This window comes from Pelmatolapia mariae, linkage group LG1, assembly GCF_036321145.2.
Source record: "Pelmatolapia mariae isolate MD_Pm_ZW linkage group LG1, Pm_UMD_F_2, whole genome shotgun sequence".
NCBI lineage: Eukaryota > Metazoa > Chordata > Actinopteri > Cichliformes > Cichlidae > Pelmatolapia > Pelmatolapia mariae.
Genome location: NC_086227.1, coordinates 12,322,831 through 12,339,398, shown reverse-complemented (window position 1 = coordinate 12,339,398; position 16,568 = coordinate 12,322,831). Strand labels below are relative to the sequence as shown.

At 41.2% G+C, this 16,568-nt stretch overlaps 1 protein-coding gene across 1 annotated transcript in view; it reads left to right on the top strand.

Moving 5' to 3' along the window:
• uacab (uveal autoantigen with coiled-coil domains and ankyrin repeats b) overlaps positions 1 to 16,568 on the top strand; it is a 45,447-nt gene that overhangs the window by 13,594 nt on the left and 15,285 nt on the right. The window contains exons 2-4 of the mRNA XM_063472393.1: positions 11,489 to 11,619; positions 15,400 to 15,488; positions 16,293 to 16,357. Coding sequence (XP_063328463.1) covers positions 11,489 to 11,619; positions 15,400 to 15,488; positions 16,293 to 16,357 — 285 coding nt within the window. The remainder of the gene's footprint in view (positions 1 to 11,488; positions 11,620 to 15,399; positions 15,489 to 16,292; positions 16,358 to 16,568) is intronic.

Genomic DNA, 16,568 nt, shown 5'->3' with positions numbered 1-16,568 from the left:
AGGGGCAAGCCAGTGCCTGCTTTGTAACAGGCATGAGTCAGGTGTTCTCCAGAATTGCATTTTTTCTGATAGTTTTAGTCAGTGTAGTAATTGTTAAATTATTGTTTATTGGATATTATGTTGTTACATACATTTATGTTACTGTTTTTGTTTGTCAGAGGTCTTTAGGTGTAAGACTAGGGAGATTTTATGAAGTATGTTTACTGATGTTTTGGTGTGTTGCATGATAATAATATATATGGAAAATTAGTAAGCTCGTATTTACAGTAAATACACCACATGTAAGTGCATTTCAGTTGTAGTATTTCAAGTTTTACACCAAAGTTTGTGTGTGTGTGTTCATGTGAGAGTGAGTGACTGAGGGAGTGAGAGAGACAGTGAGAGAGAACCGACCAAACAAGTGTCAACATAGTATTTCTGCCCAAGTACCAGCATGCCCAAAGCGTTTCTTGCTTAACCACATACCGCCATTAGAGACCAAAGAATCCTGTGGTTTTTACTCTGCTATTCTACACATACAGTTACACAAAGGATGGTGTGGAGTGAGATCGCGTTAACAGTCCATTAAAATTTTGGATTAAATCCACCAAAGTCAACTTAATGAGTTTAAGTGGGATTTATATTATTAGCATATAGGTAGTACAGTGTAAAGATTTCAAATATGACACATTTGACCTCTGACCTCTCAGGTCATTAGATTGATCTGAAGGTGATAATAAAGTGTTAATAATGATGTATAGAGCGATTTAAAGCAATGTTTCTTACTGCCATTGTTGCGCTTTTGCCATACAGGGAATTGTATATGGGGATTTTAAATATCAGATATTTGAGATATTATTTTATTATGACTTTGTTATGTACATTAGAGTAGCAAATTATTACAATTTAAATACATAAAAATTTGAATATCATAACATTTTTATTGACCCATGTACTAAAGTCATATAAATATAAAAGAATAAAAAAATAATTGTACTTAAATCATTTCAAGTATATCAGAATGGGTTTAAAAAGGGCAAATAACAAAAGCCTGCTCTTTGTACATGTTTTTACTGAACTGCAAATGTTTTAAAGTACATTTAAAAATACCAAATAACAAAAAAAATGAGTATGTACAAAATCTCTTAAAATTAAATACTACCCAGAGAATGAGCTTCCTTGTGGAGGTTTGTGCTCTTGGGGTGCTGCTTGTTCATAATGCTTCCTTCAGCAAAATAACACTAAAGTGCTGCTGTCCCACAGATCCTCCTGTGTGTTTTCCTTCAGGGGCTGAAAATGTAAATTTTAGGAACATTTTCAAAATATACTACCTCTCTAAGGAAGACAATACTTTTTTAATTTGCTGTAGTGTTTCTGCATTAGTGACCCAAGTATTCCCTCACTAGCAGCCCACCTCACTGGTACTGCAGTGAGGTGGGCTTCCTTCCTTTTTCTTGCGTGGAGCTGGAGCTGCAGAGTTGTGGTGGCATGTTGTCAGTGGCAAGTACTGCTGAACAACAACTTCAGTGACTTTCTTATAGAACGTGGCTTACTGGTTTGTCATTAGACTGCCTTTCCAGGTGAGTTGGCAGGGGCAAGGGCCACTGGGTTTAGGGAATGAGGAAGGTGATCTCGGGCCTGGCAGCAGGTCACGGAAGTTGAGGGAAAATAGCTGGGAAAAGTTTTGCCCTCTGGGTCAAGTGTCATCTAAAATGGTTTGACCTAATAATTGGGTTGGCTAGTCTCCATTTTGGGCAGCACAAGTAAGAATATCTTTGGAGGATCACCAGGAAACTCCCAGAAAGCCACTTTACCATATGGGCTTTATTTTAGTTCCCACAGGGTTAGGCTTTACGTAAGTGTCTTAAACCTTCACACTTTATGCAGATTAACAACTCACCTTACTGCACGCTAACAGATATTCAGAGCTTCACACATTTTTGTATCCTGATCTGTTTCAGCAGTCACTGCAGAGTTGGCACCATGTTTCATTTTTTGTGTGTCATAGTGCAAAGGCTGCATTCTTATGCAGTTGGTAAATTTGTGCTTAATCTAAGTCAGTATTTCCTTTTACTTTCTGTTGTTTCTTGAGCACTGAATGCTCAATAGATTCACAGCTGCTGAGAACAATAACACCTGACAGTGGTCTTATATAAGCACCTGGCACTGACTGCGTGATGGAAGTTTGTACTAATGATTGCTAGAATTTTCTCATACATACTTGTATCTGTAATACATTTTCTGTTATTTGCAGAAATACTTGTAAGATACAATTGCTTTCGATTCTCTTTAGCTTACCATTGTGTTATTAATGCTTTTGATGCTAACCACCTATCCTCTCGGTCAGAGCATGCAGATATACATTGACTTGTTATTTTTCTGCTGACCACCAGAGGGCGTTTCTGTCTGTTCTTATGCATCCAGACCTGGAAGAATGACTCTGTTCTTAGCAGCTATCCAGACATGCTTCATATACATTCCGACAACCAGTGCCTCGTTTTCTCCAGACACCTGGCTTGAACCATCAGCGTCGGCCCAAATGCGCGAGGGGCTTTTACTGTGAAGCATCAGCTTACCTGTTCCAAAATGACAGATTGACTGCAAGCATGCTGCATCTTGTCACTTTCACACCTCCACCCCACTCCTGTCCTTGTGTGTTTGGCTCACATACTCCCAGTCTTTCTCTCCTGCACCCTTTCTGTCTCTGGCCCTCAGGGGTTTCAGTTACACCCTACATGCTCAGACAGTTGCACAGCTCACCGCGTTACGCACAGGTCTGTGGTCACAGATTAAAGGGATGTGTGCGATGGTATGGGCGCTGGTGTAAAAACACTCCCGCCTCAAACTGCAATGCTAGAAAAGGTATGCCGGAGAGCTGCATATATTCATCAGTAACAGAGAAGATTATTATAAAGTGTCCCACTGAGTTTAAAAATTACAAACAGGATTTCCCATCTTTCCTTCATGGTCACCTGACCGTTCATGAAAACTGCTCCGTGTTCCTGCATTGTTTGTTTATGTGCCACTTCGAGAGATTTCTGTGGCACAGTTTCTGATATTTAAGCTCTTGAGGGTCTCGTTTACACTGACCCAGCTAGAGTTTTGGCTTTTTAACTGCCACAGCATATCGCACCAATAAATCAAATTGTCATTGAGATATTCACAAAGCATGCAGCTATTTTAATGCCACAAACAGGTATCTCTAGGGATAAATGATAAAAATAGTAGCAGAAGATTGGTGTCCTGTTTGGACATGTTGCTAAACCAAAAGTACAGATTTTATGTTAGTCATGCAATATATTGGTCATCATCTTCAGGAAGCTCTAGTTTGTTTGAACACGTGTCATTTAGTTACTGTAACATGTGTGTTTATCTTAAATACCAAGGAAATGCAGCAGTGCATCATTTTCTCAGTTTTGCTATGTAAAGCAAAATTCAAAGCATGCTCTAGTGGTTGTTGTCCGATTGCCTATGTTATTCTTACTTGTTTATTCTCTTTGAGGTTGCAGGGGCTTCTAAGGTCCTCTTAAGGTTTCAAACAAAAATGCACAGCTCACACACAGCTCTGCAAATATACTGCCAATTGCCGGTGGATGTTGTTGAACTGATGGTGGCTGGTTAAAAACTTAAAGTGTGTCAAGAAAATATCCCCCACTCCACCATCACCAACTGTTTATACAAAGCTGGATGGATTTGCGCTTTTGTGTCATTTACTCCAAGTTCTGACTGTACCATCCAAATGCTGTGGCAGACATCGAGGCTCATCAGACCATGCAACAGTTTTCCAGTCTGCTTTTGCCCAATTATTAGTGAGTTTGTGCAGATTGTAGCCTCAGTTCTTGTTCTTAGCTGACAAGTAACCCAGTGTGGTCTTCTGCTGCTGTAGACTATCTGCTTCAATGTTTGGTGTGTATTAGGGGTGAGCGGTATAATCTTATAATTATATCACGATATATCAAGAAAATCTGTGAACACAATATTTCTGATGATAAAGGGAAAAAACCAAGAACATTTTATTGATGTTTGCAGGCAGCAACATTCGGAAGTGTACATTAATGAACAGGATTTTTCAACTGAGCTACTGTCACTGATGATATACTTCCTAGATTGAAATGTGACTCTATTGAAACAAGGTTCCAGCAGTACAGCAGCAGAGCAAGAATAAGTCAAATATAAGCACAAAAGTAGCCTATGTAGTGTTTTCCTTGGAAATTGTATGTGAAAATAATTCCCAACACTTCAGTTTAACAAGACCTAAAGTAACACAACCTTGTACCTCATCAGGATATGCTCAAGAATGTCATATAGTAAAGCTAAAAAACTACCTGGGATGTTTTATCTTGCTCAGTGGAGTCATTTGGGCTGCACATCTACGGCTGCTAGCACCTCCTCATTCACAGACTGTTTGCACTCAGCGGTGTGTCTTTTCCACCTTTAGCTGGAGCTGTTTTCTTGTATATTTTGCAAAAGTTGCACTTTGTTGGAGGTTCTATAAGAAACTTCCTATATAGGTACTAGATCATCACTGGAGGTTGACACGCAGCTCTTATGCTCTGACATGCCTGGGCTAGTCTCACTGTTACACACAGTAGGGAACATAAATGAATGATATCACAACTTGACATTTTTATATCACATAAAAATGCATACAGTATTGTCACAGAGGGTATGGTACAGCGCAGTCTGTTCAGAGATGCTCTTCTGCATGCCTCGGTGGTTATTTGAGTTACTGTTGCCTTTCTATTAACTTGAAGGAGTCTGGCCTTTCTCCTCTGACCTCTGGCATCAGCAAGGCATTTTCCTGCAGAAAACTGTGGCTCGCTGAATATTTTCTCTTCTTCAGACCATTCTCTGTAAACCCTAGAGATGGCCGTGTGGGAAAATCCCAGTAGATCAGCAATTTCTGAAATACTCAGACTAACTCCTCTGGCAAAAACAACCATGCCATGTTCAGAGTCACTTAAACCATCTGCTCTATTCTGATGCTCTTTTTGACCTTAAGTTAGTCATCTTGACCATCTCTGTATGCCTAAATGCACCGAGTTTGATTGGCTGATTTAGATATTTGCATTAATGCCGAGTTGAACAGGTTTATGTAACAAAGCAGCCAGTGAGTGTATATGTCTCTAAACTCTTACTCGTGTCCTGTTTAACGTCAAGCTACATTTCGACTGCATTATTATATCTTATTCTGAAGCCTCAGTTTAGCTTCAGATGAATTTTGGAACATTTCTCCATTTGAGCTCACATGAACCCCTGAGTGACCTTTGTGAGGAAGATCAATGCATCCATTGAGTTCACCCATGTGCTGCATTACACGTCTGACTTCTGAAGACTTCTGAAAATCTGAAGCTTGAGATAAAGCTCTAAATGGGGAAAAAGGTTCTGCCTGTATTTACAGAGACACATTTCCTATAAATTGTCAAAGGGTTATATTTCATGGCTTAATGTCTGTGTCTTCGCAGATGACTTTTATAATCAAGAGGATCCCGTAGTGGATATCATAAAACTAGATCTGTAACTGCAGTTTGACGTTGGACACAACTATCACTTACCATATTGGCGTAAAGCTTTATGTTGTGATCCTGACTTCAGTCTCTTATCAGATGTCCGCTTAGATATTTCTTGCTGGTGATTTCATCTGTGAGGATATTGGAGACCTATTAGTCTCGCCAGCGGCTGAGAGAGGCAGGAAACTGAGGTGTTGGAGAAGTGACGGAACATCTGAGCTGAAGATGGCGAGAGTCTCTAAGTGACATATTACCATGCAGCCAGAATAATTTGTGCAGACAGGTAGAAAGGCCTAACCTGTCTGATCCAGTGTCAGGTGACGTCTTGTCCTCTAGGTCACTGTGTTAAAATAGAAGCTTTAGCAGAATATTGAGTCAGTAACGCCTTGTATGCAGGTTTAATACAGACACTGTAAAGCTGGCTGCTCCATGCCTGTTAAGGTTTTCTGTTTTGGACTAATTAAAAAAATTACAGAGATTTTTGTTTTTAACTTCTGTGTACATCTCTTGAAGTCTCACTGTGGCTCCAGTTACAGCAATGCTAATGAGCCCTGCCTTTGTGGAGATTACAGTATCACAAGTGTTCAAGTCATGTGTGTGGATGGGCTTTTTAATGGTGTAGATATTCAGCCCAGAGGATAAACATGACCACTTTTTTCACTAAATGACATGGCTTTGGGTACCAATTAGGAATACATTTATCCAATATTTGGATAAATGGGATATTGGAATATTGGTCCGATCCAAAATGATCCAAAGCTGGACCTTTTTAGAGTCAGCCTATCCGCAGCCAATTCATATTCAAGATATCCGTATCAGATCAGAACTGGAAAGTAATTGCTCAATCCATGCCTAGTGCTTCACTTATGATACATTATTATCACAATTTTTAATATGTTGCAATATTCTGACTATTGCACATATATTGTGGTGTATCACCTTTTTTTTCCGACTGCTAATTATGTTCCAAAATTAAAATTTGTCAGTATCCGTTTTATCCAGTAAGGAAATGTTATCTCACTTCGGTTATTTATTTATTTTTTTATACTTCAAAATGAGATTGACTCTGTTTAAACATTTATGGTTTTACAGTCTGCTATCACTCAGTTGAATGGGGTCTAGTTGGCAGTTGCATCCAATCTGTTTCCTATAATACAGGAGTTAACTGTGATAAATGAGCATATCTGTTAATGTCTGCATAGACAGAAATTCAGATTTAACAGAACCAGCTGGCAGCCAGTTGAGTCTCTTCGAGTTGTGCTCACTGACGTAGACTGATGGCAATGTGTTGGCATGTCTGCATTTATAAATTCGACAGCAGTAGTTTGCAAACATGTACCCCCCTCGCATGAGCCAAGGTGTGAAAAAGGTTGTGGGTCATTATCAGCCGAGGTTTCAGGTGAAACAATAAGACAAGGTCTCACCCTGTGTTAAGGCCCCTGGGATGGGATCTCAAGCTCAAAGAATCTATAGATAAACGTCAATCTGCTGCTTTATGTAGTAGATTCAAAGAACCACTACTGTCAGGATTTACAAAAGAGGTGCGGGGAAAATGTAATCATGTAAAGCAGCGGTCCCCAACCCCCGGGCCGCGAGAGTTGAGGCTGTGAAATTTATGGTTTTCAGGGTTTTTGTTATTTTTTTTATCGTTTTTATCGTTAACTCTGTTTCCCTGGGTCTTTTCCAGTGTGTTATTAATAAAGCTTCTTTTTTTGGTATCGGTACTGGTTTTATTTTGTTGTATTTAGAGCAGGGCGATATGACCAAAAATATTTATCACGATATACATTTGAAAATTTGCGATAACGATATAACTGATGATATAATTGACACTAGACAAAATACTTTACAACTCCACAACTTTATTATTGCAAAAAACCCCATCAATGTATTTTCACTTAAACAAGCAGCTGTTTTTTATCTGGATTAAAGTTATATAAAAACGTAACAGTGCAAATGCAAATTCCTTGCTGACAGTTTAACCAAAAGGCATTTCCAGTGGAAATTGGCCAACATATCCTCAGCATAACCATGTATAATAGCCACAAAACTTAAAAAGAGGTTATATACACACAATACCTGTGTTATATGTTGAAGCACAGTACGTATCACTCCGCCAGGCTCCTGCCTACGATAGCCGTAATGCTCCGACAATCCATCAAGCGGTGCGGGTTCGTAGCTTAGCAAAGTCGTACTAAAACATTTGACAGATTTTCGAGCGCCGTGTACCACATAAAATCGTTTCGAGGTCAGTAAACACAACCAGAATTCATACATAAGGCACACGGGATTATAAGGGGCACTGTCGATTTTCAGAAAAATCAAAGGATTGATTTTAAGTGTGCCGTATTTTCCAAACAACACGGTAATAACGACGGCCCGCTAGCATGCTCTACCAAAAATAGTGCTTTGTTGTGTATCTGACGGACGAAAGCTAAACCAGTTCCACACCACTGAAGTTGCAGCATTTTTACAAACCAATTCGGGTTCATCCGTTTCATTTAACGATCCACTTTCGCTCTTCTCATTCTGCGTTGTCGCCATGTGCGTATGTAAACATAGGCACTGCGCATGCGCGTTTTACCCATATTCTATCGCGATATTTCATTTTCCTATCGTTGCCCAAAATTACACCGGTATTACCGTGAACGGTATGATATAGCCCAGCCCTAGTTGTATTTATCCGCGACACCTTAAAGGCCGGTCCGTGAAAATATTGTTGGACATAAATCGGTCCGTGGCGCAAAAAAGGTTGGGGACCGCTGATGTAAAGCCATGGACTCAGTTATTTCTGCAGCTGGTCTTTCTGCATATTTATTTGTAGGAGTTTCCCCTTCAAAACTTCAAATTTTAGGGAGGAGAGTATTTAAAGGATACAACTGTTTATTATTTAGTACTGAAGAAAAAGGTCCTAACTCTTTTCCACACAACTGTGATTAAGCAATTTGAAATGAATCACAGATGTCATTCAAGCTGCTCCTCTGATGTCAGATTAGTCATGCGGTCATCCAAACAGCTTGTTTGCAACCCGTTAATTTCAATAAATGTCAAGTAAATGCCAGGTCATTTAAAAGATGACCTAGCATTCAGGCCAGGTCCAGTGTCATGGAAAAGCAGAGGTGTTTCCAGAACACGCAGTTCTTTGTGGGTAGATTGTTTTATCTCACTGGCAAAAGCAATGGATTAGTCCTGGAGGGAAACTCCCATGTGAAGCTTTTATCCTCAAGAAAATAACTGGTGATTTTCTGACTATCGGTAATTTAGTTGGATGACTCTGCTGCATTTACTTCAAACAGTGCTCAGACTGCTATAAACAAAAGTGCGATATCTCTAAATTAGCCAAAACATTACTTTTTTTGTTCTGTTAAAGTATAGGGAGTATTTCCCCTGATCCTGGTAAATATGTGTCAGCAATGTTCAGTTTGAGATATGAAAGTAAAACAGGAAGATACATTGACATCATGTTGGCGTCATTACATGTAACTAGATATTGTCATCTGTTGCAATCATCATCCTTCCAGCTTGTAAAGGAAACTCATTCATGTTTAAAACCTTTGACTGCTCAAGAAAGTGGGAATCATATCTGGAAAACTTTTCTTAGTTTGCTGTTTGCTGTTCTGTTCAGTTTGCAGATAGTTTAAGTCACATATGTTACAACAACAAGCACAGATGATCTATTTCTCTTCACAACATCAAGTTATTATATGTCGATCAGCTCCCCTTGAAAGACAGGGACTACTGCGGTGGCACCTCTTGCTTGCTAACAGCCCTAATATTAACTAGTACATAAACAGATTCCCAAACAAATACACACAGCAGCAAAGCAGTGTGAGATATTTACGTGACCGACGTATGTGGTGGCTAGGTGCCATTTTGGCGGCTTTGTCTCTATGCGAGGGCGAGCAGCTTTCGTAAGTTGACACCTACTTCTTATGATACGACATGTCATGCGGAGGAGGTCTTTCTGCATGTTTGTGGATATCAGTGTTGCTCTGTTAACGCCAGTCTGGCAGCGGGCAGTAACATGAGGAGCTGATGTAGTGTGTAAATTAAACGGGTCTCCTTGTATCCTGTCTTCCTCACCATAGATTGATGTCTGTGTGTCCCCCTTTTTTTTTAAACTTCTGTTTTTCCGTGATGTTTTACCCAGTAAGTTAAAGTTGTGATTTTAAAGTGTATCAGTGAAAGCGAGGAGGCAATATAGATGCAGGTTTTGGAGGGGTTGCAGTCACAGACGGTTGTAAAAAGGCTGTCGTCTAACCCTGCTGCCGCACTGCAAGGATCACGGGGCTTTGGAGCCACACCACCCCGTTTAGATGGATGGGTTAACAGCAGCTTTTGGCCCCGTAGTATCCTTTGAGGGTCAGTGCCAAGACCACTTCAAAATGTGCAAACCATAATCCCCCTCTGACATTAATATTTTCAGATGGGAGGCAAGCAGAGAGCACGGTGTGTGTGTGTGGGGGGGTGGCGATGTAAGCACGGTCTTTTTGGCTGGCCTTGTCGCATGCTGGCAGTGCTGATGGACATTAAAGCCATTACTCATGCTGGAGGCATGTCCAGAATGTATTCTTAGCCACTGTCTTCCTATCAGTCACTACAGAAAGGTTGGAGGGTCAAAAAATAAAGAGGTAACCAGTCTGCAGGGCTGTCTGCACCGCTGCTGTTTACCAGGGAGGGGGTGATATTTTAAACCTGTGAGAGTTCACATATTTACCTCACTGAGCCTGACTGACCTTGCCATTTGGTGGGGTGAAGAAGCTGGAGACCACTGATAGAGAAGAGAAGAGGCAGCGAGAGAAACCCTTCATTACTACTCGACAAGAAAGAGCGTTGAGTTTGTTTTTTCAGACAGAAAACAGCAGGAAGAGTACCAGAAGAAAGGGAGACTGAGTTGAGGAAAAGAGGCGACGGCACTTGAGGGAGGTGAACGGTAGCCAGGCTGAGCTGACTTCCCCCACCAGAGGAGGAGTTGCAGTTGCCGGCCAGGGCAGGTCCCAGGGCTGGCAGGGCTGGCCCTACTGCTTCTCCACCTCTGTTCTTTTCTCCTCAATCACTCCTCCTTCTCCTCCCTTTAACGATCAACTAAACTGCTGTGCAGTGATGAACTTGCCGGAAGCGCTCATGAGCAACAGAGGAATGCTTAGAAAAATCTTGCGAAATGGACTTTTTTGCCGCAAGTGAGAAAGATTCCTGAGGTTAAACCTCCCATAAGAGGACCTCCTCTGCGTTACAGACTCTCACCCTTCTGTCTTCTCATCCTTTCTTTTTTGTTGTTGCACTCACTGGTGGAGTGCACTGAGAGACTGAGGGGGATTTTTGTACTGTTTTTCTCTAGTTTTGCTTTTGTAAACCAGAAAAGTGGCAACTTTTTCAGTAGCACGGTGCAAGGACCAGCTCCACTCACCCAAGATGAGCCGCTGGCTGAAATGCACCTCCATGCACTTTGTAGGTATTCATTGCCAATAATTTTACCTTGTCACCACCGTTATTGGAGCTCTGATTTCATGAACAGTGTGAATGTAGCCGAAAGCTGTGCTTTACAGAAGCAGCAGTGCAGTGGCAGAACTCTTCTGAGGCGTTAGATCAGCTCTCTGTGTACACATCGCCTGTTTTGAATCTTGGTTATGATTAAAATTTGCGCTTGCTTGTTTTTGCTTTGTCTTTATTTTGACTTTCAGTGTAAAGAGCCACATTCTTATCAGGAGGTTTAAGAGTACTCTGTTTCCTTGCTTTGCAGCAACAACTCATGAAGCGTTTCAAATTCCTGGCACATTAAGGTCTATTCTTGTCTGTTATTATAGCAGAAAAGGAAAAATGACTCAGAAATGGACTTTGTTCTATGTGTGTTTGTGCCCGGGTTGCGTTTGCTAGTCAGCTAAAACTCCTCGGGACCAAATTATAGCTATTACTCTCAGCTGTTAAAGTAAGTACAGCCTTGGTGAAATGTATAACTGTTTGGATAGAAATGTCTGATAGTTTGCTATCATCATTGACAGAACACAGACTGGAACAAGTATGATGATCGGCTGATGAAGGCAGTGGAGCGTGGCGAGGTGGACAAGGTGTCTGCTGTTCTCAACAAGAAGGGCATCATCCCCACTAAGCTTGACGTGGAAGGACGCTCTGCGTAAGTAAACACAGGCGCATGCATCTGTATGCAGACACACATGCATCCATGTGCAGTATGTTGACATGTATAGTCAGAGCTTTGAGCTTCAGCAGCACACACGCGTACCACACGAAGTGTAGTACAGTGAGATGACAGTGTACAGATTAGAAATCACTGAAACGTTTGTGTTTGAGTCCAGCATGGATTGTCAAAGATTTGTAAATCTAAAACCAGCAACAGCAATTCCAAACATTGTGGTGATCTCCCCACCGCGTGACATGCCTGACCTTTTTTTCCAGATAAGATTCCTTCAGAATTAGGTCACTCTTGCTCCAGAATGTCTTAAATAAGCACCGCGTACCCCTGCATGAACCTCCACAAATATAAACACAACAAAATGAAACTGAGTGCAGTACATGATTCTGTCTCCATTTTTTATATCCAGAAATTTCCCTTTTAGTTTCCCTTTGACCGGAGGTCAGTGTGGGAGCTGGTGTAAAGAATGTCTGTGGACACGAGGCTTGACCACATTGGCCGGAGGCAGTTTATGTAGTCCCTACAGGAAATGACTCCCTGCAAATTAAGATTAGATCCTCTGTGATGCTTGCAACACCAAGTATACATTTAGGCCCTGCTGCAGGCCATTACCACGATTTCTTGACATCTTGGAGGAGCATGTTTTAAGTGAGAACCTGAGGTATTCAGAGGTTGTTGTTGTTTGTTTGGTTTTTTCCAAATAACTCGATATGCACCCTGCAGTGTTAACAGGGCAGTAAGTAATAGAAGGAAAATAGGTCAGTCTGAAACGTGTATGAGGAATTCTCTGATGTTGCCTCTCAGCCATCCAAAACCACAGATATGAACACATCTCCCAGACAGACCTTTAATGTAGTGCTATTAATAAAAATGGTTCAGCCTTGAAAAACAATACATTGACCTGTTTTTAAAAAAATGAGGTGCTCTGTTTTCTTCCTAAATTTAAACAGATTCTGACACCAGCATTTCGGGCGGGCAGGCGCCCTCGGTTTAATCCTAGATATATGAATGAGTCACTCGTCTCTGGCCCGTGCTGCACGTTTATTTTGACAAAGCCTTTGTTAAACCATAAAACTCTGGAGCTCCAGATCCCAGACTGCAAAGGTGCAGAGTATTTTCAGCAGTGTGTGAAATTCTCTTGTGGCACCACCGCATAGACCGATGTGCACATGCATGCGAATAAACACAATTATACACACATCCTGATAAATGCCTGGTCTCATAATAAGGTGCTAGAATTTGTCAGAACTAAATCCAGAACCACAGCCTGCAGAGGTTGTTGTTTCCAAACACAGTCATGCTTATCATTCGCTGTTCCCCTGTGGATCAGAACCGGTTAACTGTAAAATGAATGAATATTCGAGGGGGGGCCGGAAGAGGTCATGCTTTTGCCACGTCTAACCAAAACAAAAGTGAACCGCACCTCAGCGAGGCCACTTATAGTTCACTGGGCCACACACACACAGACACACGCAACATGTGCATATGGTATTCTGGCCTTTGCAAAAGCCCACAAAGGAATGTCGAATGGTGATTCCTTATAATCATGGACCTCTGAGGGGAAACTAATTACAAGCTGTTACCCCCAATATATCATTTGGTGTGCCCTGGATTAGCCTCGTTGTGTAGAGCTAATGAATTCAGCCCTAAGTGTTTCTATCGCACCTTCCAGCTGAGTAAACAGTTTGCATCTCTGCTGTGGCTTTAGCTGGATCTCAGCGCGGTAAGCCCACCCATCACTAATGCTCATTCTGTGCAGACAAGGGCCTAGCAGCAAAAGTAGTTCTCATGACAGCATGAGCATACCACTAAAGACAGTCAGTCAGCTAAACCTTCAGCACAATCCGGGCACTGAGTGAATAGCTAATTTTGTGCTCAAGTGCTTTTGGGGTGTGCTTTTTTTGTTTTGATCTAACTATTGTAAGATCTGAGTTTCGTGTGTGTGTGTGTGTGTGTGTGTGTGTGTGATCTTGAGGCCAACTTGATGATAGATTTACAGGAAGCAACACTAAGCAGTCGCTGCCATTCTCTTTGTTATATATCAAATGTATTGCAATGTTCTCCTTGTCTGGCTACCAGGCAACAATGTTGACCTTCTCATTTTGATATGATGGATGTTGTGACTTACCACTGGCATTAGAGGACTTTCTTAAAACTAAGCGCAGCAGTGATTGACAGAGCTTTACAGAAACGAGTAGAGCAGCATGTTTTTGTGCACACATACCAAATATTCACTTTCCGATAAGAGGGAGCTAAATGTAAGATATGAACATAGACTGTTGTATCCTCAGAGACGCACTTTGTCACACATGGTTCAGCTAGCGTCATACTAGGGTTTGATAGAAACCAGAAACAAGTGTACTCTTTTAAAAATAGCAGCCATATCCAGTAGACTGACAACCTGAAAGCTCCCCAAGGAGCAGATGTGAAAATGTAATGTGCTCTGTTAAAGCCAGAGCCATTAGTCTCCCCAAAAAATCTTGTCTAACCATTTCACTGAGGTCTCCATGTATTTATAGCATCAGTTCTTTGTGTTTGGTGAAAATCAGACTTTATTTAAGATGGATTTTTGGTATTTTTGCCTTTATTTTATTATTGTAGAGACAAGAAATGCCAGATTTTCAGGCTTGAGCATTTTGGCTTTGAGTTGTATTTGCTGTCAAGACAGTCATCGCTCTCTGTTCTTCAAAGTCATGGGGAAATGCACTCAATTAATTGCACTTATGTACCTTTAACTTTATTCCAAAGCATTCTTTGAGTTCCCTTATGGAAAGTGATGTAGGTTATGAACTTAGTGAGAGGTATCACCTGTATACCCCCACTTAGATAGCTTTACTCTGCTTCCCATCTGCTGTTTGGCCTGGAGAGCCCAGGACGCCACTGCTCCACAGAAGATCAGCATCTTCTGGTCATCAACACTGCTTTTAATACCCACGCCAGCGTTGAGGTGACAGCCGAGCTGTCTCCTTGGCAGATAACTTGGGGTTAGTGTATGAACGGGCTCATGTGTCCGGGTGGGTGTCAGACAGAGATTAGCTTACACACAAGTGCTCTGCAGTCTTGCATGGAGACTAGCAGCAGTGCTGCTGTGGGTTACATTGGACAAGCGCAGCTGGAACGTTTCCAGTTGAAGGTGATGATTAAATACATGTTGGAAAACACGTGCAGTGGGAAACGGCTTAACTAAGTAGGCAATTAACAAGGGAATACGTGCACTGTGTAGCAATCGTGCATTAAACACTTTCGCTTCAACTTGCACTGAGTATGTACAGTCGAGTCACATGGTTCTCATTGGTCGATAGATTTGATAATTTGGCTTGGATATCCCAGTCACAACACTTGATTGATGCTGTAGATATCAATAAGTTTACTATTCATGTCTATTAACTATTAGCTATTACCATGCATTCAACATTTTTTGTCGGTAGACAGTTTTTTTTCTGCAAAACAAGCAAGTTTGTGTCGCTCCTAGTTGTCACTGAGACCTCACAAACCCTGAGGGCTCTCGTTATATGTTTTGAGAATGCTGATCCTGCTGATAGCTTGGAGCCAGGCATCAGTTTGCAGCCCCTCTCTTGTCTCTCAGTTTTACCCTCTCCCCTGTCTCTTTACACCCTATCACATTTTCACTTGCCCTTCTCAACTCTGTGCTCTCTGCTCTCTTCTATATACCTCTCACCCATGCCCTGTCAGTCTTTTCTGGCTTTTTTATTTCTTATTTATTAATTTTTAATTAATCTCCATCTCTCTCTTGTTTTCCAGGTTTCATTTGGCTGCAACACGAGGACACGTAGAAGTCCTCAATCTCATCCTGGGACACAATGTTGATGTGACTGCGAGTGACGCCGCTGGTAAGTTTGTTGCACCAAAAACCTCGTGCGTGATTGCTTTGATTGCTAGCAGATTGTAGCAGTCACTCAGAGTTTGGATAGAAGACACTGACTTGTCTGCAAACGCTCTGTGAAATGTAAAAAAGCGCTATGGAAACTGGAAAAAGAGCATGATCACCTTCATAGCTCAGAACCATTTAGCATGCACACTCACAGACCCTTAAAGGCGCAATATATTTCTGCAGCTGTGAGTATACGTTGCTTGGACCTGAGCAGACCCTCATAAATTTTATCCACTGGTGACAGCAGTTCTCACTGCAGAGCGACTAAGGCAAAGAGTATGCAACCTTCAAAAGTGTGGTTACATTTAGCTAAAGGTAATGCTAAATACTTTGAATAACAAATGACATCATGCTGTTACTTTCCACAGACTGAAGAAAACGGCAATCCCATCCCTATAAAGGGCGTAACAAAGATTTTAATACTAAAATTACAACTGCTATTATAGCATCAATGAAATTACTTCATAATCTAGTTTGACTGAAAAAAAATCTGTATGCTGTATTTACAGAAATATTGCATTGCTATTTAATATAATGAATTAATCTAACATCATTTGAAGTCCTCTAAACAGATTAAACGACACAAGTACTTCTTTGTGGGTACAGTGACATGTACTGTAAACACTTGTAGTATGTGCATCAGAGGGGTAATTGCATGTTGTGGCGTGTTTCTCTAAATATGCATACATGCAAATCGTGGGTTGTAAATGAACTTTTTTTGTTGTTGTTATTGTTGTTTTAAATCTGCTTTTGTCTCTTTCAGGTAAAAGTGCTCTTCATCTAGCTTCGAGAAATGGACACTCTCTGTGTGTGCAGAAACTCCTGCAGGTAAAGCGCAGCTGTCATTGTTAGAAAACATGCCAAAATGAAATGACATATTACCTTTTTATTTGGTACAGTTTCACAGTCACTGGTCAGTCAAAGGAGATTCCCTCTCAGCCCCATTAAATTATTATTGCCAAACAGCTGTGGCTGCTGAGGCCACTACATATCGGTCAACAGTAGGGCTTGTTGAGTCACCGTGGCCCTCTGGAGGATT